Below are 23,874 nucleotides of genomic sequence, written 5' to 3'. Positions count from 1 at the left end.
TTTTGCAAAAGTTTAAGATCTGTACACGAGTATGCTTCATGAAAGGCGCATACAAACATGATTTTTCTAGGGAATTTCGTTTTTGTGATATACAATATGATTTTTTATGTTCTGCTTACAATGATTTGATTGTTCAGTTGATTGGTTGAATTTTTATTGAGTTGATTGGGTTTGAGTGATTGATTGATTCAGTTGTGTTAGAGATTGATGATTGAGTTGTAGTGATGAGCTATAGTTGATGATTAATGTTGAGCTTAATTTTTTTTGATGGGTCCATCCTAAAAATTAGATGAAACATGGCCTACAGGTTATGATGTGTTGTAGCAGGGGGATTTGTAGGTTTTAATGTCGTGCAGAAATTACCTGCATACGAATTCTAAAACACAAAAAATAAACAATGCGAGAGCATAACACATAAAACACATATACACAGAGATTTTCCCATGGATCCCAAAACTGGGACTACATGCACCCCTCAAACCCCCTGTGACTCCCCCCACTATGCAATTGGCACAACGAAGGGGGAGCTCCACCCCCCTTCTAACCCCTCGGTTAACTACGTGGGCTAGTCGTGGAAAGAATATAACACAACCTAACATTCTCCCACTTGTTGTTTTCTTTCCACAGGGGGCCACAAGAGAGCTTAGTAATTTATCCATCCCTACAACGCCCATTGTTTCTCTACACAAAGAGAACTTCTCAAAGCTCATAGTTTTTGTCAATGCATCTGCAGTATTCTTCAAAGTGTCCACCTTTACCAGCAACACCTTTTTGTCTTCTATCATATCCCTCACAAAGAGATATTGAACATCAATGTGCTTTGTCTTTGAATGATATGCAGGGTTCTTTGCCAAGAAAATTGCACTTTGGCTGTCACAATCTATCCTTATAGCTCCCTATACTAACCCCATACTTGAACACAATCTCTGCAACCAAACTGATTCCTTACTTGCATGAGTGGCTACCATGTATTCTGCCTCTATAGTTGATAGTGCCACTACAGATTGTTTCTTACTCATCCAACTGACTGCACCTGCAAATAGGTTAAACACATACCCACTTGTAGATCTTCTTTGATCCAGATCTCCAACCTAGTCTGCATCAACAAAGCCATGAATATCCAACACTTTGTCCAATCATGGTCTTCCTTGGTAGCACAAACCATAATCACTAGTGCCACGCAAATACATGAAAACCCTCTTCATTATTGTCTAGTGCTCCTTCCCTGGTTTTGACATAAACCTGCTTAATACTCCCACTACATGTGCAATGTCTAGTCTAATACAGATCATCGCATACATTAGGCTACCGACTGCACTTGCATATGGAACACGGGAGATGTCCTCTTCCTCTTCTTGTGTCTTGGGACACTGTTCAGTAGATAAATTTACACCTACAGGAATAGGAACCTTCACGAGTTTACTATCCTGCATATTAAACCTCTGCAATATTGTCTCTACATACTTCCTCTGGTTTAACTAGAGCTTCCTATTTGCCCGATCTCTTTTAATTTCCATGCCTAGAATATAGTTTGCAACACCAAGATCTTTCATGTCAAATTTGTAGGACAATTGGGTCTTCAAATCCTTGATAATGTCTTTGTCATTTCCAACTAGTGACATATCATCCACATACAAGACCAGATAAATAACATGATCACCAATTAATTTAAAATACACGCAATGATCTGATTTTCTTCTGGTGAAGCCAAGTCCCCATATAAATGTATCAAATTTCTGATACCACATCCTTGGTGATTGTTTTAACTCGTACAGTGACTTCTTTAACTTGCATACTAGTTCTTTCTTACCCTTCACCGCAAAGCCTTCAAGTTGCTTCATGTAGATCTCCTCTTCCAGATCCCCATGAAGAATTGATGTCTTCACATCCATCTGTTCTACCTTAAAATCAAAAGCAGCAGCAATAGATAAAAGTAGTCTAATAGAAGTTACCTTGGCAATAGGAGAAAAAATATCACCAAAATCAATTCCCGACACTTGGGAATAACCTTTTGCTACCAATCAGGCTTTGTATTTCTCCACCTTTCCTTTTGCGTTTGTCTTCTTCTTGAACACCCATTTTCTTCCAATGGGTTTCCTTCCAGCCAACAACTCCACCAGATCCCAAGCCTCATTTTTTTGCAAAGTTGCCATTTCGTCAACCATGGCCTCTTTCCAGAGTTTTCCATCCTCTGAATCTACTACTTCCTTCATAGTTTTGGGATCATCATCAGTAATAGATAAAGAAAAATTTGAATGGAAAGAAGAAGGACTATACCTTTCTGGCTTCCTTCTTTCTCAAACTGATCTTCTCACACCCAGAGTTTGTGGCTCTTCATCTTCTGATTCCTCCTCTGTTGTAGAGTCTGATTCTTCCTCCTTTAGCTCAAACTCTATCTTCTCAGGTTCCTTTGGTTGGACTTCATGTTTAGTAACATCTTTCACCTCTCTAAACACCACATCTCAGTTGTACACAACCTTCCTTGTTACTAATTTCCAAATCTTGTAACCCTTTAAACCATCCTTATACCCAATAAATATGCCCTTTTTAGATTTACTATCCAACTTGGTTTGTTTCTCCTTTGGAACATGTACATATGCATCACATCCAAATACCCTTAGATGTGAAAGAGAGTGTTTCTTACCAGTCCATACCTCTTATGGGGTCTTATCCTCCAACGCTGATGAAGGTGATCTATTGACCAGGTAACATGTTGTCTCTACAACCTCTACCAAAAATTCTTGTCCTAACCGAGCACCATTGAGCATGCTTCTTGCCCTTTCCATCAACATCTTGTTCATTCATTCTGCAACTCCATTTTTCTGAGGTGTATATGGAGTAGTCTTCTACCATGCTATACCACACTTCTTACATAATTCTTCAAATTTTTTACTACAAAACTCTCCACCGTTATCTGTCCTAAACACCTTTATCTTCTTCTTTGTCTAGTTTTCCACTAAAGCCTTAAATTCTTTAAACCTGTCAAAGAATTTATATTTATTCTTAAGGAAATATATCCATGTATTCCTTGAGAAGTCATCTATAAATGATACATAGTACACAAACTTACCCAGTGATGGAACCTTCAAAGGTCCAAACACATCACTATGCACAAGTTCTAATATCTGTTTCGCCCTCTTACACCAGAGGGAAAATCACCCGATTCTACTTCCCATATACAAAATTTTCACAGAAATAAAAAACTAGAGAGCTATTACTCATACCTTCTACCATACCTTTACCATGAATTATTCGAAGGCCCTTATCTCCAATATGTCCAAGCCTTTGATGCCACAACATGGTCTTCTCTCCAGAGACCACTAGATTTTCTGCTCCACTTTCAAGAACCACAAAACTGTTGCACCCATCAACAATAGTGCTACCTTGCAGCTTCTACAGAGTTCCAATTCGAACTCCCTGCATCAATACCATTTCCCCCAAAACCATATTGCAGGTATCCTTCTCGAAGAATATTTTTACACCTACATCATCCAACTTGCTTACAAAAATCAGATTTCTGGCTAATGCAGGAATATTTAGAAAAGCTTTAGCTTTCTGGGCAACCGTTGGTGCGGGGTAATGGAGTCCAAACGAAATAGCATCCGATAGCAGCTGGCGGTGAGCAAGAGATTGATTTTCTGTCCTACCTAACTTTCTTTCTGTCCTGCCTAGAAGGTAGGTGACCGGTTGGAGGAGATACCGGTTGACCTAACTAACTATAGTTATCCAGGTATACAATTCCAAATTAGTTGAGGAGCCTACCTCCCTCTTGCTTCCAGGAAAACTTCATGGCCGAGAAGCCTAATGTATAGCCTTCACCCCCGATTGATTGTTTGGCCGAGGTCGGGATAGTTATACCCGAAAGTGTTCTAACCCTTCCACCTTGAAACTTAAACTTTAATTTTCCGTGACCAACAATTCTAGCCTTCCTATCATCCCCCAAGAAGACATCACCACCATCATATTTCTCATACTCGCAGAACCATTCTCTATGGGGAGTGAAGTGAAAGGATACACCTGAGTCAATCAACCATGCCTCATGATCTACATGTGTAATTGAAGAAGCCAAGTACACATCCCCACCTTCATCTGAGGTGGTTTTTTCCTCTGCAGAAGGAGCATAATCAGATCCCTTTACTTTATCAGGAGATTTAGATTTACAGTCACTTTTGTAGTGCCCTTCCTTTCCGCATTTCCAGCACACCACCTGTACAGGTTTTCCTGGAGATTTAGATCTCCCTCTAGATTTATATCTCCCACTCGATGACTTATTTTTGTTTCTGTTCTGGGACCATCCTCGTACAGAAAAGGCATCACCATTATGGCTCTCCATTTTTTTCTTTTGCATCTCCTCCGTCAGCAAGGATGAGACTGTTTCATCAAACTACAAGGTAGTTGCATTGCTACCTATTGCAATAACTAGACTATCCACGAATTTGGTAGAGAACATAACAAACTGATGCACTTATCTTCATCTGAAATTTTAATATCAATAGATAATAACTGACTTACCACAGTATTAAATGTGTTCATATGTTCTGTCACCGAGTCTCCATCTTTCATCCTCAGGTTATACAGCTTTTTCCATAGGAATAGTTTATTCACTAGAGACTTAGATTGGTACAAAGTCCCTAACTTATCCCATAAAGCCTTCATCGTCGCTTCCCATGATACATTCAACAACACTCAATCTAAGACACACAATCGTATTATGCTCTTAACCATCTGATCCAACTTCTTCCATTCTTCATCTGACACTCCTATTGGTTTAGTACCTGGATCTACTGCTAGCCACTGATCTTTATCCACCAACAGATCCTCCATCTTGAGTTTCCATAACTCAAAACTCTGACCATTAAATTTCTCGATCTCTATCTTTCCACTGCTTGTCATCCTCCTTCACCACCAGAATCGATCTCGCAAATCTCCCACTGAACAGGGTCTACCACAGGCCCGAGCGAAACCCCTCAATAATAAAGGCATCCCCTTGAAGCCAAAACAGCTCTGATACCAAATGTAGGTTTTAACCCTGTACAGAAATTACCTGCATACAAATTATAAAACACGGAAAATAAACAACGCGAGAGTGTCATGCGGAAAGAGTCGTTAGTGCGGACACAACCGACCTCCCTAGAAGCAAAATCTTTCTAGTGACAAACAAGACAAATAAAGCTACCTTTCTCTAAACATGCATTGCAAATACAAGTAATCAGGGGATCTTTAACATACCTTTAGTCCAACACTTTGTAGTAGTCCAGCCTCGCCGATCCGGATGAGCTCCTCCTTCTCTTCGAAACCTACATTCACTAACAAGCCAAAAGATTAAATAGCACCTGATAAACTCATAAAACAATACATATTTATCATATAGACCAAGGAGTATATGAAACAAACCATGAATAACAATCTGTTGAGAAAAATAAGTCCATTTGCATTAAAAGGTAACAAAAGGAACCATTACAACCTGAGCCTTGGTGTTGTGCAAGTCCCTCCTAGGGTCCAGCAAGAGTTTTCCTTTACTTTGATCAGCTCACCCACTCTCAAATAAGGCTAGGAAAGGATGGGAATCTCTCCTCTCAAGCTTTACAAGGGAGTCCTAATTCCAGCAGCATCTACCCTTAGGAATGTTCAGCTTTCAACCTCTCTCCCTTTGGCCCAATGCCTGTATTTATAGTGCTCTAGAGGAAGTTATTCAGGTCCACCATCAATGGGATAAGCCCCTCTTTGGATGGGATAAGTTCCTCTTTGGTAGGGATACATGAACCATCTGGAGGTGCTCCATACACGTCAAACAAGCTTCTAGAAGGCTCTAGAAATGACCACAAGTAACTTTTTTGGAGTGAAACTTGCGCCTTTTGACCTTTACAGGAGTACGCACCCATTGCTTTACATACAGAGCGTACAAGTACGCAGGTATTGTGAACTTGGAGTGCGTACACGCAGGTAAGGCTAAGAGAAACTGCGTACCCAGAGATATATAGATTTTTAATGACTTTCTCTCTTTCTTGAAGTTTGACATGGAGAGCAGAGGTATGAGGCTTGCCAAGGAGGATAGTATGACAGTTGATGGAGCCATACTAACTGCAAATAGTCATGGTGACAAATTTTAGTGTAACAGATTGCCCCCTAAAGTGCGAAGCCTGTAGTAGATTAGGGTTTCATATCATCTAGGAAGGGTGAAGTACTTTATCATTTCAAGGATTATCTTGTGGAGAGCCCAGTCGGAACCTGCAAGTATTCAACACAAAATACATATATATGATCATATCATCGCTGAGGTAGGCATTCCCATACTCAGATTGAAAACTTTAACTAATTGACTATCTACTGCTCTGATACAAGAATGATTCTGTAGTACATCATAATCATAGACTTTTGTAGACATAGTATGGACGCAGCCATCTGTTTATGATTAGTCTACTGTACAATGAATACAAAACTCCTCGCAGCCTGGATGATGGAAACTAGATCCAGGGTCTTCATTTCTACTTCCCGAACAGGTACGATTCTATCCATGCGAATAAATGATTTGATGTCGAACATGGTAGAAACCACTTGATTACCAGTCAATGATGTAAACTGTTAACAAGTGTGAGAGAGACCACCAGTGATGTCAATGGTTCTCAAAGTACCCAGTACAATCCATGAGATGTGAATGAATGAGTTGATGTCGAACATTTCACGGAATCCTTCGATCGAAAGTCAATGATGTAAACTGTCGTCAAAGGTGATAAACCTGCCATTGATGCATGCAGACTTCAAGGTACTGACGATTCCTAGGTCATCTTTCTAGATAATGTGCTAATGTCGATAGAAAGCGACCCGTTGCAGGCAAGCCCACAACACGAAATCATAGATCAAGTTGAAGAAATGTAGCTGTAAGGACTGACTCAGGGATGGTCAAGATGGATGACGGGTATTTTGCAGATGAACGTTAATTGCAGAGACCTCTTGAACACATAACGACACGACAGATGGCTTGGTGACATTTGACCCAAAGTTAATACCCGGCTAAAGACTTTCAATGTGGTTTGATCAACTGTGAGGCAAAGGATTTCCCAACCCAGGTGAATGAAAGTGTCGTGTTCAAGAGTGGTAATAAGGCTTCTTCTGAGACAAAAGATAACAAATGGGCTCATTTTTCTCTCTTTTCCCCCACCATTTCTGGCAAGTACCTCTTTATTTTTTACAAGCTTGAGGAGGATAACATATGCTTGATTATATGCTCATCCTTCGGATGAGTCCAACTTAGTTTTGATTCGAACCCTAAGAAGGAGTGGTCCGTTCCTGTTTGTAATCGAACAGGTCCTTTTTTGTGAAATTTTAACGAGTCCGGTATAGGAGAAACTCGGCGTTTTTCATTTTTAGAGAGTCTAAAAAAACTAAAGAAGACTCCAGGTTGAACGTTTTCGTAAAGTTGTGTCTCCCAAGCCCGAAAAAGTATAAAATAATACCTGAGAGAACCGCTTAGTCTTGCGACCAAGGAGTACTTTCATGATTAGTGCCTCTGACCTGAAAAGTAAAAAGCGATCAAGGACACGTCGTTTTATTTCCATATTGAGTTTGAAACGACAAAAACTCGGCAATCTTTTCCTGTTTTTCACGGTCAGAAAAGAGCTATAAGGGGATCGTCTTTTAATTCCGTTTTAATGAGTGTAAAAGAAATGCTCGGCAATATTTTCATATTTTAGGAGTCAGAAAAGGGCTTAAAAGATGACTCTGATGTTTTGGTCCGTCAAAAATGGTAATTTTCTTTGAAAGTCCTATTGTCCTGCACAAAAACGACACATTACTCATACCTGTTTAAGATAAGCAAAAATGCATTGAGAAATATCCTTCCATGGTGAAAAATAAACAAATTTAGCATTCATTTATCCAAAAAACCTATAAAAAGACTTTTTACCATGTCATTTTTACCATTTTACTGTTGAAGGAGAGAAAAGGGCTTTTGGCAAGAAACTTCCCGTGGACTTTGCGGAGAATCCGACCGTCGGAATCGAGTGCCGTCTCTTTCAGGTATTTCACAACATCCTCCTCTTTGTTTTCATCCATTTAGAATTTCATTTCAAGCCCTATTTTGATTTTTTGAGGGCTTTGGGATTTTAGGGTCCGCCTTTCGGGGTACACAGGTGCCCCATGGGCGACCTGCGTACCCCGACATTTTCGTTCATGGCAAAATGGCAGGAGTACGTAGCCTACCTTCAGAACAGCTGCGTCCATATGCTCTGTTTCTGAACGCGGGGTGCGTACCCCGCGCAAAGAAATTTTAAAACCCCAAATCTCAAAACCTAACCATTAATTTTTGATTTAATGAATTCTAATGAATGTTTTCTGGTGTGTAGATTGCCCACCATGCTTGATTGGCACAAAAGAGAACACAAAGATGTCAATTTGGCTGCAATAGATCATCAACCCTCCATTGATTCTTTGAAGGCATACGGTCTCTACAAATACTGGGCCATACCTGGCATGAGGGCCCAGGTGCGATTCTTAGAATGGCTGGTTGAAAGGTGGAACGTCCAGGATCAATGCTTCTACATCGGAGGGCACCAGCTCGAGATAGAGCCCTCTGACATATATTTTATCACTGGTTTGCCTAATAGGGGCGAGCAACTGACTCTGTCCGGGACTAGGCCGGGTGGCCAATCCCTTGCTAGCCTCCCGCTAGAGTGGTGCAACAATCAGAACCAGGAGAAAGGGATAGAAATCAAATACATATCCCTGCCTTAACTTATGGTAATTGCCTTTACAGTTACCAGACTGCGGTGCAGCCGCCTTGCATATTGCCACCGGGTCCCAAATGTGGATGGCGATAGATTGCTATCGAGGCACCATTTTCAATTGGAGTGACGCTGTGTTGGCCAATATGAAGGGCCAACTGACTAGGGCAAAGAACGGACAATTAAAGACCTTTGGGTATGGGCCTTTACTTGTGAGCTTTGCCCTAGAGAGGGTTCTAATGCTGATCCCACAGCATCTCACTGTTCCAGCTGGGCCTCCTCGGGAGCCAAAGTTGATGCGATGGGTTGCGGTGATGGCCCGGCATCCTGATGAGGGAGCGGGAGTTGTTCGATTTCCTGCGGGTTACTGTCACTGGTTGGAGGACCAGGTCTTTGCGATTCAGGACTTTCCTTATGCCAGAGTAGATTTTAGCGGTGATCCGGACATGGTTCTTCCACAGGGAGAACAATGGGATGATAGAGGTACTTCATTTTCACAAGTTTTTAAATTATTTACTTTTTTTTGTTTGTTTTTATATCGTCTCAAAACTGACAGTGACAAATTTCAAAATGCAGATGTAGGTCCACAGCGCCCGGCCAATCTCCAGCCATTTGAGAGAAGAGTACCAGTTGCACCAGCACCGGACCCACAGGATGTGGCCGCAGAGACCTTAGCCGAGCTGGAACAGGACCTAGAGCGTCTCACGGCGGACATACCAGAGACGACTATAGACGATATTCCTATCCGACTTCAGCGCTATGTGGTCGCAGTCCCAGGACCTTTCAGGAGGTTCCTGTGTAGGGTAGCGCGGGCAGTGGTCTCGTATAGAGAGCACCACCAATGATTGGCTAGTCACTTTTTGTAGACACATGTGACATTTTTGGTTTTTTGTACTTATCATTTTTGCCGATCATAAGGTGTTTTTCAACCTATGATCGAAGACGATGTATATTTTTGACACACTCCTATCTATATATATATCATTATTACCGGCTTATCTTGTTAAACATGTATGATGAAATGTTTTTAAATTTACATTTATGATTATCGCAAATGTCTGTCTAACATTCGAGAAGTAATTGCATCTGCTAATGTATTTAATGACCTTGGAATACGCTGATATTCAATGTAATCAAATTCACGTTCCAAGAGGCGCACTCTCAAAAATAACCTTAATAACACTTGATTTCTAATGGCATATACTCTATTAAGCTGTAATACAACGAGTTCAGAATCTAACCTCACTATCAAACTCCGAATCCCAAATGAAATAGATTCAGATAATAACTCAATCACTGCACTGTATTCTGCAATGTTGTTTGTTGTTTGACCGAGGCTCACCCCATGCATAGAAACTAACTCGTCAGAGGGCGAATAGATAACCCAATCTGTGGAAGAGATATTCCGTGTACTACGACAAGCACCATCAGCAAATCCAATGTACGTTTGGAGAGGCATCGACATCTGCAATATCAAGAGTAAAACCAAGATAAGCCAGAATAACGATGAAAAACACACTCTCTAAGCTAAGCACACTGTCTATACTAACAAACACACCAGCTAGAAAGAAAAAACTAACCTAACTAAGTCTCCATACCCATCATTTAAGCATAATACCTCTTTAGGTAAAGTCCATTTCTGGGCTTACCCAAAGAGTCCCCATCAAAATCTACCAGCTCATAGGCCCCTTTTGCTAGCTTTCGCTTGACAATGTAGGGCCCATGCCACATAGGAATGAATTTTCCAGCACCTAATTTATCGTTAGCTTGATCATATAATAGCACTAGGTCACCTTCCAAAAAAATACGAGGGGTCACGTTGCGATCATACTAAGCTTTCATCCTTTTTGCGTGAGTCTCGATTGCCAATGCAGCGTCACATCGAGTCTCATCTAATTTAGCTAAGTATAATACACGCTTCTCCTCTTCGGATGTAGCTGGAAGTAATTCGATAGCCATTTGAAGTGATGGGATTTCACATTCAATGGGCAACACTGCTTCCAAACCATAAACTAGTTGGAAAGGAGTGAACCCTGTTGATGTTTTCACTGAGGTTCGGTACGCCCAAAGCGCTGAAAATAACATGTTGTGACAATTCGACCGATGAATACCAATGATTCGTCGGATCATGATAACTAGAACTTTGTTGATGGACTCAACCAAACCGTTTGCTTGGGGATAATAAGGAGTAGAACTATCATGACGCAAACCAAGGTGGCTTGTAAGTTCTGTCATCATAATGTTTCGAAAATGGTGCCCATGGTCAGTGATTATCGCTTGTGGGACACCAAACCTAGCAATAATATGATTGAATACGAAAATCGCAGTTGTCTTGCCGTCAGCCTCGACTGTAGGCATCGCCTCGGCCCACTTAGTAAAATCATCAACTGCAAGGATGATACATGCATGCCCCCCGGCCGAGTGAGGGTTACATGTAATAAAGTCGATACCCCATTTAGCAAAAGGACCAACGGCAATTATAGGGTGGAGAGGAGCAGGTGGTGCGCGCATCTTGCGATCAAACACTTGACAGTTGTGGCATTTTCAGACCGCAATGATACAATCTTTAAAAATGGACGGCCAGAAGTAGCCAGCACGCAACACCTTCTGGGCTGTGGCATACCCAAACATATGACCGCCACACGCTCCAGAATGACAGTAATTCATAACCCTTTCTGTCTCTTCATGAGTTAAGCAACGACGAAAAACCAAATCCGCCCCATGACGATAAAGAGTATCTCCAATAATGTTGTACTGTTGGGACTGGAATCGAATTTTTCGGCGTTCCGACTTTGAAGCCTCGGGCCGAAAGGATTGGGTTTGGAGATAGACGATTATATCCCCATACCACGGATCTAAAGTGCTGATGAGAAACAGAGATTTGTCCGCAATGGGTTCCTCTACCACAGTTTCCGTGTCAGCACTAGGGAAGTCACACATCAATTCCGCAAAAACTAAAGATTTCTTAGACTTAGATTTTTCAAACTCCAAGTCGAACTCTTGCAAGATAACAATCCATTTAGAGTACTTGCCCCCTAGCAATTGTTTAGTCAAAATGTAAATCATAGGGTTGCAATCCGAAATGATTGTAGTTTGATGGAGAAGAATGTAATGACGAAAACGCTGGACAGCCTGAACAGCTGCCAGGGCCAATTTCTCCACATGCGAATATTTTAGCTCAGTGGGATTTAACGTCCTACTAAGATAATATATCACATGTTTCGTGTCGAATTCATCTTCCTGTACTAAGACCATTCCAATAGTGGAATGAGCGGCGGCGAGGTACAAAAAGTAATCCTGGTTGTAGTTGGGAGGATGCAGCAACGGTGCATGGGTCAACGTGTGCTTTAGCGCATCGAAAGATTTCTGAGCTATCTCATCCCAAGAAAATTGAGCATTTTGTTTCAACAACCGGGTAAAACCCTTGGTAATCTCGGCGTAGTTAGGAATGAATCGGCGTAAAAAGTTTGCTTTCCCCTACAAACGTTGGAGTTGGCGCAAACTCGAAGGAGGAGGCAATTTGATGATAGCTTCGACCTTCGAGGGATCGACGCGAATGCCGGCTTTTGAAACTACAAATTCCAGCAATCGTCCCACTTCGATGCAGAAGACACATTTGTGTGGGTTCAAACGTATACGATAATGCCTACACCTCATAAAAATTGCTCGTAAATGGATAAGGTGATCAGCTCGATGTAAGGAGTGAGCGGCCAAATCATCGAGATACGGTTGCACAATGTGCTTGATGTCATGAAATGCATAAGACATTGCCCTTTGAAAAGTGGCTCCGGCATTCTTAAGCCCAAAAGGTAGTTTGCAATAAGAAAATGTCCCCCATGGACAAATGAAAGCCGTTTTTGGTTGATTGGCGGGTAGAATATTGATTTGGTTGTAACCGGAAAAACCATCCATGAAGAAAAATATTTCACTGCCGGCACAATCATCAATTATTTGATCGATATAGGGATTTGGATAGTTGTCCTTGGGACAAGCACGATTGATATCTCTATAGTTGATACATATTCTTATTGTTCCCTGCTTCTTGTTAACCGGAACAATATTCGATACCCAATCCGTCAACGGGATCGGATAAATGAAACCTGCTTTCAACAGCTTCTCAACTTCTGCTTTAATTGCAGCCGCTTTCCGAGGGTGGATCTGACGCAGACGTTGCCGAACGGGTTTAGCGTCCGAGTAAGTCTTGATCTCATGAACAACAATGGAGGGATCAATTCCTGGCATTTCCTCATAGGACCAGGCAAACACGTCGCGGAATTCTTGAAATAGGGCCGTGTATGTTTCAATTTCGTCATCTGAACACGAGGCACCTATATGAATGTGTTCAACAATTCCAGGCTTCACTGATATGTCAATGGGAATAGTGCGAGAAACGTTTCCCAAATTCAGCTCTGAATCAGGATGTTTCATTGGACTCTGAGCATCTTTGACATATTCAGCTGTAAAAATTGATGAGAAATCGTTTTCAAAACGATCATCCTCAGGTAAAAACGACGATCTGTGATGGAGATCGTCCCATGGTAAATCGTCTACACATAGGACTTCACAAAGTTGTTCGTCAGATGACACAACTTCGGGAAACGTTATTAACTCTGAGGTTGACGCGAAAAGGGATTCCTCACAGACCACATTCATTTGGTCGATTTGGGTTGAACTTGGGTCGGAAAAAGACTGCACGGCCTCATAAGCAATTTCATATGGACTCAAAGGCATTGCATCACCGAATGAGTCTATCTCAGATTCAGATGGGACAATCCAAGGATCATCGTAAATAATAGTGTCTGAAGTAATCATATGAATGGATGCGAATGAAGGGTCTGCGTTGATCGGAGGAAAAGGAAAAGTTCCCAGTAAACCGGAATCTTTAACTAATCCTATGCCAACATCCTTATAAGGGATAGTCGTTTTACCGACATGCTGGATACTCTCTAAAGAGGCTGGGTCGTGTTTTCACGGTCCCTGTCTTCCAACATTCTCCGAAAATGTAGCAGCATGTTCCCAATTATTTAATAACTCAAAGTATGGAACGCTGCTACCAAACACCATGTCTCCAGATGAGCTATAGGCTGTATTGATGTACAAGTGTCTCTCTTCTAACATTCCCGGTCAAACTGTTTATTCTGCATTGAAAAACATCACCTACAGCAGTTTCGTAGCGCGCTACGAAACTGCTGTGTGATTTAAAAAAAACACAGTCTTTCTTTTTTTTACCCATTTCAATGCATGCAAGGCCAGTAGCAAGAAGAGATTTAGTGCTTGGTTGCCATTTGAACTCCTTAAGAACAGCAAACAAGGAAGCTAATGAAGAAGTAATCTCAGTTTCTTTTAATGTTATTGCAGGAGACAACTCATAACCCCTTAAGATCTTTCAAACCAAGAAGAACAGTCTATAAAACTACAGTAGACAGCAAGAAGACTCTCCTGCGGTTTATAGTAAGCTTTAAGAGACTTTATCATCTAAGCTCCAACAATCTTGAAACTTAAGCTTTTTTAAATAGCTGTACAAACCAGAAATAAAAGCAACAATCCCAACCTTTGTCTATCTCTGTTTCATTCTTCCGAACAAAAAACTCTGAAAAGCCACCACCAATGTCAACTAGATGAAATCCTGGTTTCTTCAATGCTTCTCCCCAAAAGTTGACTCTCATACTGGGAAAGCAGTTCATTTTGTATTTTTTCCAGCAACCTTTGTTCACTGCTAGAATGTAAATAATGGAAAGAATTGAATCATGATGGCTCGACAGATGCTCTCTGCTCCATAGAGTCCACTAGTAATGTTCTAAAGTGGGGCATCATTTATCATTTCCCTTCACAGGAACTTGCATCTCAAGAAGCAAATAAAATCACTGATACAACTGCGGATAACCAATGACCATAATTTTGAAGGCAAAACTATTCAGTGAGTCTGAATAAACAGGCAAATATTTAAATCATCTCATTCACCCTTTAATACTTTTCCTTTCTGCAGTCATCACAGTTCGAGCTTTTCCATCTTTACACTTCCAGCAAGAGTGCTCCATATATAAAAAATGTTGTGTGTTTAGCTCCAACATGTCCATTCCATGTTCTGTTCTGTCCCTTTTATGTGGTCTACCACGCATGCCAGATGTACCAGGTAAGGTATTGGATGTTGCAGTTAGCACATGTTGTGGATGCTCATTCAGATAAAACCCAGGAAATGCATGCCTATTCATTCCCTCTCCTAGAACTTTCTGACTGATGTTCTCGTTCATGCTTAGGCCTAAAATCTTGTTTCAAATTCTCCAAGAAGTTTTGCAGCTTATTGTGCATCATCTCAGAACACTCAAAGAATTCGTCAATGCTTTCTAAAACTGTAATCAAGTGATTTTCATTCGCATTTCTTTCAGAAGTAATAGGAGTAAAGACAGATCCCTAAGAACCGAACAAGTGAACATAATTCTCCCGCACGATTTTGAAGAGGAGTGCCACTGAGAGCCCACCAGGCTCCTTCTTAACTAGATGTTTTCCTTGAGAAGATGTAGACTCCTTTGCAGATATCCTTCTGCTTCGAACTCTCCTATCCTTCAAAACGCTGTCTCGTTCAGCAAAATTTTCATCTTCCACACAAAACAAGTCCTCTAGCTCTACAATGGTATAACGATACGGAAGACACTGCTGATCTGGATTGCATTCACAAAGCCATTCTGCATGTTGTAGACAAACAAAAGCACCTGGTCGACAGCTGCACACAACAGCAGAAAGATGTAGAAAATATCGACATATAATACATTCTGGATCCTCTTCAGTGCCGCCAACATGCTCAGGATACTTTAGAGAAGTCATTCGAGAGGCTCTCACAACACCCTTTCTCCAAAGTTGTTCTTTATGGATGCGCTCAGTATTGATTACATGAACTTTCTCCAAAAAGGGCAGTGCCTCTTTACTACAACCACTCTTTGCCACAGCATATAACAACTCATCATGCGACAAAACTGCAGACTTGTGATACAAACGGTACAATTCCACCGCAAATCCACCATGTGGAAACCAATCTGCAGGATCAAAATTCACAGCTTCTGCACAATTCAATCCACAATTGAAACCCCCAAAAATGGGCCTCATTTTTCCATATCTGAAAGAACTCTAACCAGAGGCATTTCAAGAGATCGAAGGACCTGAACAAAACCCTCTGATCTGATTAACTTCCACAGAATGGAATGTAGGGCGCGCACCTGAGCAACACGACGACAACAGCCATTGTATGCTACTCTCTTATCTGTAAAATACTCCTCGAGATCAACAATTTGCCAGAAAGACGGATCCTGGAAAGCCCTAAACCAATTCTTGCATACTAGAGAAACGCCATTCTATCTCTCCTCCAAATCCAACCTTGAAAATATATTAATGAGAGCGTCGATTGGAATATCCTCTGCCAAATTCCCACCAATGTGACAATACTGATATCCTCGGAACACACAATAATCCTCCTACATAGTCAACAATTTTGTCATCTATGGAAGAAAAAAGAACTCTGGAAACACAGTTTATCAGTTTTGGAACCATTTTGTCCACATTGGTGATCAATTGCATGGCTATATTCAAAAGGCGCTTACGCTCTCCTCCAGCATTCACAACCGACCAATTCATAGTTGCTTTGTTTCGCAACACCTGTTACGTTAAGGTCTGCCGTTGTCGCCGCCCCAGTCTTGCCAGCACGTCCAGTGAAGGCATGCCATGCTTTATTACATGGGCAACATCTGGAATCTCTAAACCACGACCAGCAACACCTGTTACTACAAGAACATTGTAGTATTTATTCCGAAATCCTTCCAAATTTAACTCACGTTGTTCCTGGGTCTTCTTTGTGTTGATAAAAACAACTGTTGTTTTAACTCTCAAGTCATATAACAATCTCACTAGTCTTGACATCTTTTCACCGCCCTTCAACATCATCACATGTCGAGTTAAAAGTTCAGCTACTTTTCCAGCAGTACCTATGGTACCCTTAACAGAATTTCTAAGATACTTGTGAACTAACCATTCCACAGCAGGTGGCATTGTTGCGCTGAACATATACGTTGTTCTATATATCCACTTTCCGTCCAGCTCCTCATTCTCATTCTCAAGCTTCAAGTTTCTTGAAGGCATAGCATCTAGAACTCCAACAACTTGTGGCTCAAAACCGATGTCAGTCATGCAATCTGTAAAAGGACTACCACCAGAGGATGAAACAAGAGTCTGATGAAACAAGTGTCATGATGTCCTCAATATGAAGTGACAATATAATCAGAAATCTCATAAGCTATAGCCCCAGCGTTTGCCAGAAACAATGAAGTGACAACAATGAGAATATGCATATTGAAAACAAACCATATCATCCTCTTCCATCAATGGAGTACAGGCCCACATATAACAGTTTGATAAACCTCGTTTCCTGCAGTGTTTCCATCAATTCAACTTAAATATCTATCATTTCCCAATTTTGTAGCGCAGCCAGTGCAAGGTCAGTGTTTTCGCTACGAAATCACTAAAACAGATGGCGCTGCGAAACTGCTAACGGATTTATGCGCTACAAAAATACCCTGTCTTTAAGCTAGGCTAAATTTTTTTTTTTGCAACAGACTTTTCAGTGATAACAGCGGCTCCACTTGGGATAGTGTGCCCTTGTGGTGCACTAAGAACATGCAGCTCCAGTGCCTTATCCATTTGTGACAAACAGAAATTTGCCTGACAAGCATAAGTGTAGGAGAAAGAAAGCTACATCTACTGAAAAAAGAAATGCTCAGTTAACCTTGAGCTTATTTGCATTTATCTCTACCTACCTACCCTAACCATTTCAACTTCTTTCTGCTCAATCAATATGAAATTTCCAATGTAGCCAATCCTCTGTTTTATCTGATATTTGATTTCTTTGACTGCATCGGAGTTCAGAGCCAATCTGATAGTGTGATGACCGCTGCCATTGAAATTGTCTCTGATCTTCTTTGAAAAACTGAAATACTGGAGAGTAAAACTCTTCCATGTAATCAGCTACAGGATCCCAGAATACATGATCAGCTTGATTTCTCTTGTAACTTTCCGGCTGTGCAAGCTGACCTTCAACAGCAGTGTGCATTTCCTCAAGTGTAAAAGAGAAAGGAAACAATACTCTCTCCTTATGTTCTGCCATAGAAAGCTGCTGAAAATAATGATCATGATCATGAAAATTATATGCCTGAATTTGTTCTTCTAAACCTTCAATTTCTTTTTCAAGATCCTCAGCAAATTCAACCAAAAATCTCATCCTATCCTCTGCCTTGCAGTCAAGGGATTTTATATATGAGGACAAGGACAAAGAAAAAGATTCATTTGTTTCTTCTCTACTATGATCATTATTCCATTGTTTAAAACCTTCAACTGAGGGAGAGTCTGCCACCACCTCTGACCTATCTATCCATTCCTCAAAAAACATAAGCCATAAGTCTTGAAATGACTTAACGGATTTGATAGGAAAACTTTCAATCCATTGTTTGCATTTCCCTTGAAGTGAATCATAAAATAACATAATGCAAACATCTTCATGTTTGACTCTAAGAAGCTCAGCAAAATGACAAAAATCTGTTATATGCTTCAAGGTTAAACTCAAATCTTCTCCATTAAATTTGGGACCATTCCTTAGAAAATATGCATCCTTGGGAAAATGATTTGGGAAACCATGAATTCCTGAGAAATCTATGCATGCATACCTTGAACTAAGAATGGCAGCTTCTGGGTCCTTCATAACTCCAGTGGAATCACCATGAATGTATGAACTTTGAATTCTTCAACAATGGAGTCGCCAAGGTAGGTTTGCAGCCTCGAAAACCACTTTGAACTCCTGCTACCTTCAGAATGTCAATCTTAAAACTTCGGGAATGAGTAATCATCAGACTCCCGGCGGACGCACCAAAATGTTATCACAAAATCAGTACTAAGGGCTGCTACCTAGCAAGATTTTATGTAACTATTTCAACCAGACTTTAGACTAAGGATTAGCCTCCTTAGTCAGAGAGGGCTCTCTCACAAACTTTTGATAAAAATCATTCACAACAACAGATGGCTAACTCTTCACACATTCATGAAAACAAAGCTGGTTGGACACATATCAAATTGGTCTTCATTGGGCTATGGAGTCTCACACATTTAGTAAACAAAATCACAGTCATTTCATGGAAGTCAAGGCTCTTTGCATCAGATGTTCAAACATATTTCACATAAGCCACAGCTTGCCAAACATACAGGAAGTCAGAGCATTAAAAATGAATTCTGAGTGATTATGCTATAACAAGGCTGTAAAAGAACATTGAGAGAATAAACCACCATCATATTTGAACAATATAATCCATTGAGAATCTTGAGAAGAAACAACCACTGCTTTACTATTACTGTAATAAGTCTTTACATTGGCCCAAATAAACTCTGTTTTTGTATAAAATCTCCAACCTTGTTTACATCAGAGTTTCTCCTATATATAGGAAAACCAAAACTCAAACTACCTTGAGTCTCCTCAACAAGCATGAGGGGAGAGCTCGATGGTCTATCATTAACTAACCTTATCTATTTTCAAAACAAACTTATTAAATACAAAGGTATTGTGCTGTAAATACATAGAGTCCTAATCACATTGAAATTCAAAGTCTATCTCCTCGTGTGCATGATGCTTTCCTGAGCCTTGACACATGTACCCTTTCTGTAGTGGCCGAAAAATATTGGAGAGGCATTCACTGAACGAGCTGCCTTGGATTCTAGCTGTGCAGATGACTCATTAGTTGGTGAAGATGTTTGCCCTGTTTTCATGGTCCCTGTCTTCCAACATTCTCTGAAAATGTAGCAGCATGTTCCCAATTATTTAATAACTCAAAGTATGGAACGCTGCTACCAAACACCATGTCTCCAGATGAGCTGTAGGCTGTATTGATGTACAAGTGTCTCTCTTCTAACATTCCCAGTCAAACTGTTTATTCTGCATTGAAAAACATCACCTACAGCAGTTTCGTAGCGCGCTACGAAACTACTGTGTGATTTAAAAAAACACAGACTTTCTTTTTTTTACCCATTTCAATGCATGCAAGGCCAGTAGCAAGAAGAGATTTAGTGCTTGGTTGCCATTTGAACTCCTTAAGAACAGCAAACAAGGAAGCTAATGAAGAAGTAATCTCAGTTTCTTTTAATGTTATTGCAGGAGACAACTCATAACCCCTTAAGATCTTTCAAACCAAGAAGAACAGTCTATAAAACTACAGTAGACAGCAAGAAGACTCTCCTGCGGTTTATAGTAAGCTTTAAGATACTTTATCATCTAAGCTCCAACAATCTTGAAACTTAAGCTTTTTTAAATAGCTGTACAAACCAGAAATAAAAGCAACAATCCCAACCTTTGTCTATCTCTGTTTCATTCTTCCGAACAAAAAACTCTGAAAAGCCACCACCAATGTCAACTAGATGAAATCCTGTTTTCTTCAATGCTTCTCCCCAAAAGTTGACTCTCATACTGGGAAAGCAGTTCATTTTGTATTTTTTCCAGCAACCTTTGTTCACTGCTAGAATGTAAATAATGGAAAGAATTGAATCATGATGGCTCGACAGATGCTCTCTGCTCCATAGAGTCCACTAGTAATGTTCTAAAGTGGGGCATCATTTATCATTTCCCTTCACAGGAACTTGCATCTCAAGAAGCAAATAAAATCACTGATACAACTGCGGATAACCAATGACCATAATTTTGAAGGCAAAACTATTCAATGAGTCTGAATAAACAGGCAAATATTTAAATCATCTCATTCACCCTTTAATACTTTTCCTTTCTGCAGTCATCACAGTTCGAGCTTTTCCATCTTTACACTTCCAGCAAGAGTGCTCCATATATAAAAAATGTTGTGTGTTTAGCTCCAACATGTCCATTCCATGTTCTGTTCTGTCCCTTTTATGTGGTCTACCACGCATGCCAGATGTACCAGGTAAGTTATTGGATGTTGCAGTTAGCACATGTTGTGGATGCTCATTCAGATAAAACCTAGGAAATGCATGCCTATTCATTCCCTCTCCTAGAACTTTCTGACTGATGTTCCCGTTCATGCTTAGGCCTAAAATCTTGTTTCAAATTCTCCAAGAAGTTTTGCAGCTTATTGTGCATCATCTCAGAACACTCAAAGAATTCGTCAATGCTTTCTAAAACTGTAATCAAGTGATTTGCATTCGCATTTCTTTCAGAAGTAATAGGAGTAAAGACAGATCCCTAAGAACCGAACAAGTGAACATAATTCTCCCGCACGATTTTGAAGAGGAGTGCCACTGAGAGCCCACCAGGCTCCTTCTTAACTAGATGTTTTCCTTGAGAAGATGTAGACTGCTTTGCAGATATCCTTCTGCTTCGAACTCTCCTATCCTTCAAAACGCTGTCTCGTTCAGCAAAATTTTCATCTTCCACACAAAGCAAGTCCTCTAGCTCTGCCATGGTATAACGATACGGAAGACACTGCTGATCTGGATTGCATTCACAAAGCCATTCTGCATGTTGTAGACAGACAAAAGCACCTGGTCGACAGCTGCACACAACAGCAGAAAGATGTAGAAAATATCGACATATAATACATTCTGGATCCTCTTCAGTGCCGCCAACATGCTCAGGATACTTTAGAGAAGTCATTCGAGAGGCTCTCACAACACCCTTTCTCCAAAGTTGTTCTCTATGGATGCGCTCAGTATTGATTACACGAACTTTCTTCAAAAAGGGCAGTGCCTCTTTACTACAACCACTCTTTGCCACAGCATATAACAACTCATCATGCGACAAAACTGCAGACTTGTGATACAAACGGTACAATTCCACCGCAAATCCACCATGTGGTAACCAATCTGCAGGATCAAAATTCACAGCTTCTGCACAATTCAATCCACAATTGAAACCCCCAAAAACGGGCCTCATTTTTCCATATCTGAAAGAACTCTAACCAGAGGCATTTCAAGAGATCGAAGGACCTGAACAAAACCCTCTGATCTGATTAACTTCCACAGAATGGAATGTAGGGCGCGCACCTGAGCAACACGACGACAGCAGCCATTGTATGCTACTCTCTTATCTGTAAAATACTCCTCGAGATCAACAATTTGCCAGAAAGACGGATCCTGGAAAGCCCTAAACCAATTCTTGCATACTAGAGAAGCGCCATTCTATCTCTCCTCCAAATCCAACCTTGAAAATATATTAATGAGAGCGTCGATTGGAATATCCTCTGCCAAATTCCCACCAATGTGACAATACTGATATCCTCGGAACACACAATAATCCTCCTAAATAGTCAACAATTTTGTCATCTATGGAAGAAAAAAGAACTCTGGAAACACAGTTTATCAGTTTTGGAACCATTTTGTCCACATTGGTGATCAATTGCATGGCTATATTCAAAAGGCGCTTACGCTCTCCTCCAGCATTCACAACCGACCAATTCATAGTTGCTTTGTTTCACAACACCTGTTACGTTAAGGTCTGCCGTTGTCGCCGCCCCAGTCTTGCCAGCACGTCCAGTGAAGGCATGCCATGCTTTATCACATGGGCAACATCTGGAATCTCTAAACCACGACCAGCAACACCTGTTACTACAAGAACATTGTAGTATTTATTCCGAAATCCTTCCAAATTTAACTCACGTTGTTCCTGGGTCTTCTTTGTGTTGATAAAAACAATTGTTGTCTTATCTCCCAAGTCATTTAACAATCTCTCTAGTCTTGACATCTTTTCACCGTCCTTCAACATCATCACATGTCGAGTTAAAAGTTCAGCTGCTTTGCCAGCAGTACCTATGGTACCCTTAACAGAATTTCTAAGATACTTGTGAACTAACCATTCCACAGCAGGTGGCATTGTTGCACTGAACATATACGTTGTTCTATATATCCACTTTCCGTCCAGCTCCTCATTCTCATTCTCAAGCTTCAAGTTTCTTGAAGGCATAGCATCTAGAACTCCAACAACTTGTGGCTCAAAACCGATGTCAGTCATGCAATCTGTAAAAGGACTACCACCAGAGGATGAAACAAGAGTCTGATGAAACAGGTGTCATGATCTCCTCAGTATGAAGTGACAATATAATCAGAAATCTCATAAGCTATAGCCCCAGCGTTTGCCAGAAACAATGAAGTGACAACAATGAGAATATGCATATTGCAAACAAACCATATCATCCTCTTCCATCAATGGAGTACAGGCCCACATATAACAGTTTGATAAACCTCGTTTCCTGCAGTGTTTCCATCAATTCACCTTAAATATCTGTCATTTCCCAATTTCGTAGCGCAGCCAGTGCAAGGTCAGTGTTTTCGCTACGAAATCACTAAAACAGATGGCGCTGCGAAACTGCTAACGGATTTATGCGCTACGAAAATACCCTGTCTTTAAGCTAGGCTAAATTTTTTTTTTTGCAACAGACTTTTCAGTGATAACAGGTCGGATGAAATATAAGCCAGCTAGTCTATTGTCACAATCTTGCCATTATGTGGAAACTTTATGACTCTGAAGACCGATGAAACGACCGCTGTCATAGCGTAAGACCAACTTCGACCCAAAAGAAGGTTGTAGTCTAGAGGGGCATCAACCACCTCCACATCTAGACTAACGGTTTTTCCTTCAACCCCTATAGGAAAGTCCTGTAAAATGCCAAACGGATGGAACCCACGGCCATCAAAGGCCTTAAGAATAGTCGGGGATTGGTTCAGCGAAGGAGAACCAAGCGATCTCCAACACTGAATCGACATAATACACGTGGAAGCTCCCTCATCAATTACAGTCCGATGAATAGGCATGTTTTTGACTATCACTGGAATCTGGAAAGCCATCTGATGAGGGAGACGCGGTGTACTATTTTCTAGATCAAAGATTATCAGGTTCGGGTCCTGATCATCAACAGCTCCTATAGCTGACAAAAGTAATTTTCGCTGTGCTGGACATGATTGCAGCACTTCTAAAGCCGACATTGCTGAGGGTGAAACAGCTAAATCCTCAACAATGTTGTAATTCTGAGCTGCTCTCGCATGTGGATTCAAAGCAGACCTTCGAAGTACACCCTTGGCAGGCGGTTTTATTACTAAGTCAGGGTTAGGTTTCTCAATCTGTAGTGGATCGGAACCGGGAGCTGAGGTTGATGGATTTAAACGAGAAGAT

At 40.8% G+C, this 23,874-nt stretch overlaps 2 protein-coding genes across 2 annotated transcripts; both read right to left on the bottom strand.

The window, feature by feature from the left end:
* Positions 1–16,370: 16,370 nt before the first annotated feature.
* Positions 16,371–16,895, bottom strand: LOC149212918 (DEAD-box ATP-dependent RNA helicase 21-like). Its single transcript, XM_089388869.1, has one exon. It carries the CDS (start codon positions 16,893–16,895, stop codon positions 16,371–16,373), a length of 525 nt encoding a protein of 174 aa, XP_089244995.1.
* Positions 16,896–22,191: 5,296 nt separating this feature from the next.
* LOC149212917 (DEAD-box ATP-dependent RNA helicase 21-like) lies at positions 22,192–22,716 on the bottom strand. The gene has a single exon (XM_089388868.1). The coding sequence runs from the start codon at positions 22,714–22,716 to the stop codon at positions 22,192–22,194; it is 525 nt and encodes a 174-aa protein (XP_089244994.1).
* Between the last annotated feature and the right edge of the window lie 1,158 nt (positions 22,717–23,874).

Source organism: Pinus tabuliformis, chromosome 1_1 (genome assembly GCF_031772625.1).
Source record: "Pinus tabuliformis cultivar Carrire ecotype Pingquan chromosome 1_1, CPIR1, whole genome shotgun sequence".
Classification (NCBI taxonomy): Eukaryota; Viridiplantae; Streptophyta; class Pinopsida; order Pinales; family Pinaceae; genus Pinus; species Pinus tabuliformis.
The sequence above is the reverse complement of the archived record's forward strand: the minus strand, read 5'-3'. Positions and strand labels throughout refer to the sequence as shown.

What these genes read in the sequence shown, in the direction of transcription:
- LOC149212917 (XM_089388868.1), bottom strand. Translation starts at nt 22,716, where the DNA reads ATGACTGACATCGGTTTTGAGCCACAAGTTGTTGGAGTTCTAGATGCT.
- LOC149212918 (XM_089388869.1), bottom strand. Translation starts at nt 16,895, where the DNA reads ATGACTGACATCGGTTTTGAGCCACAAGTTGTTGGAGTTCTAGATGCT.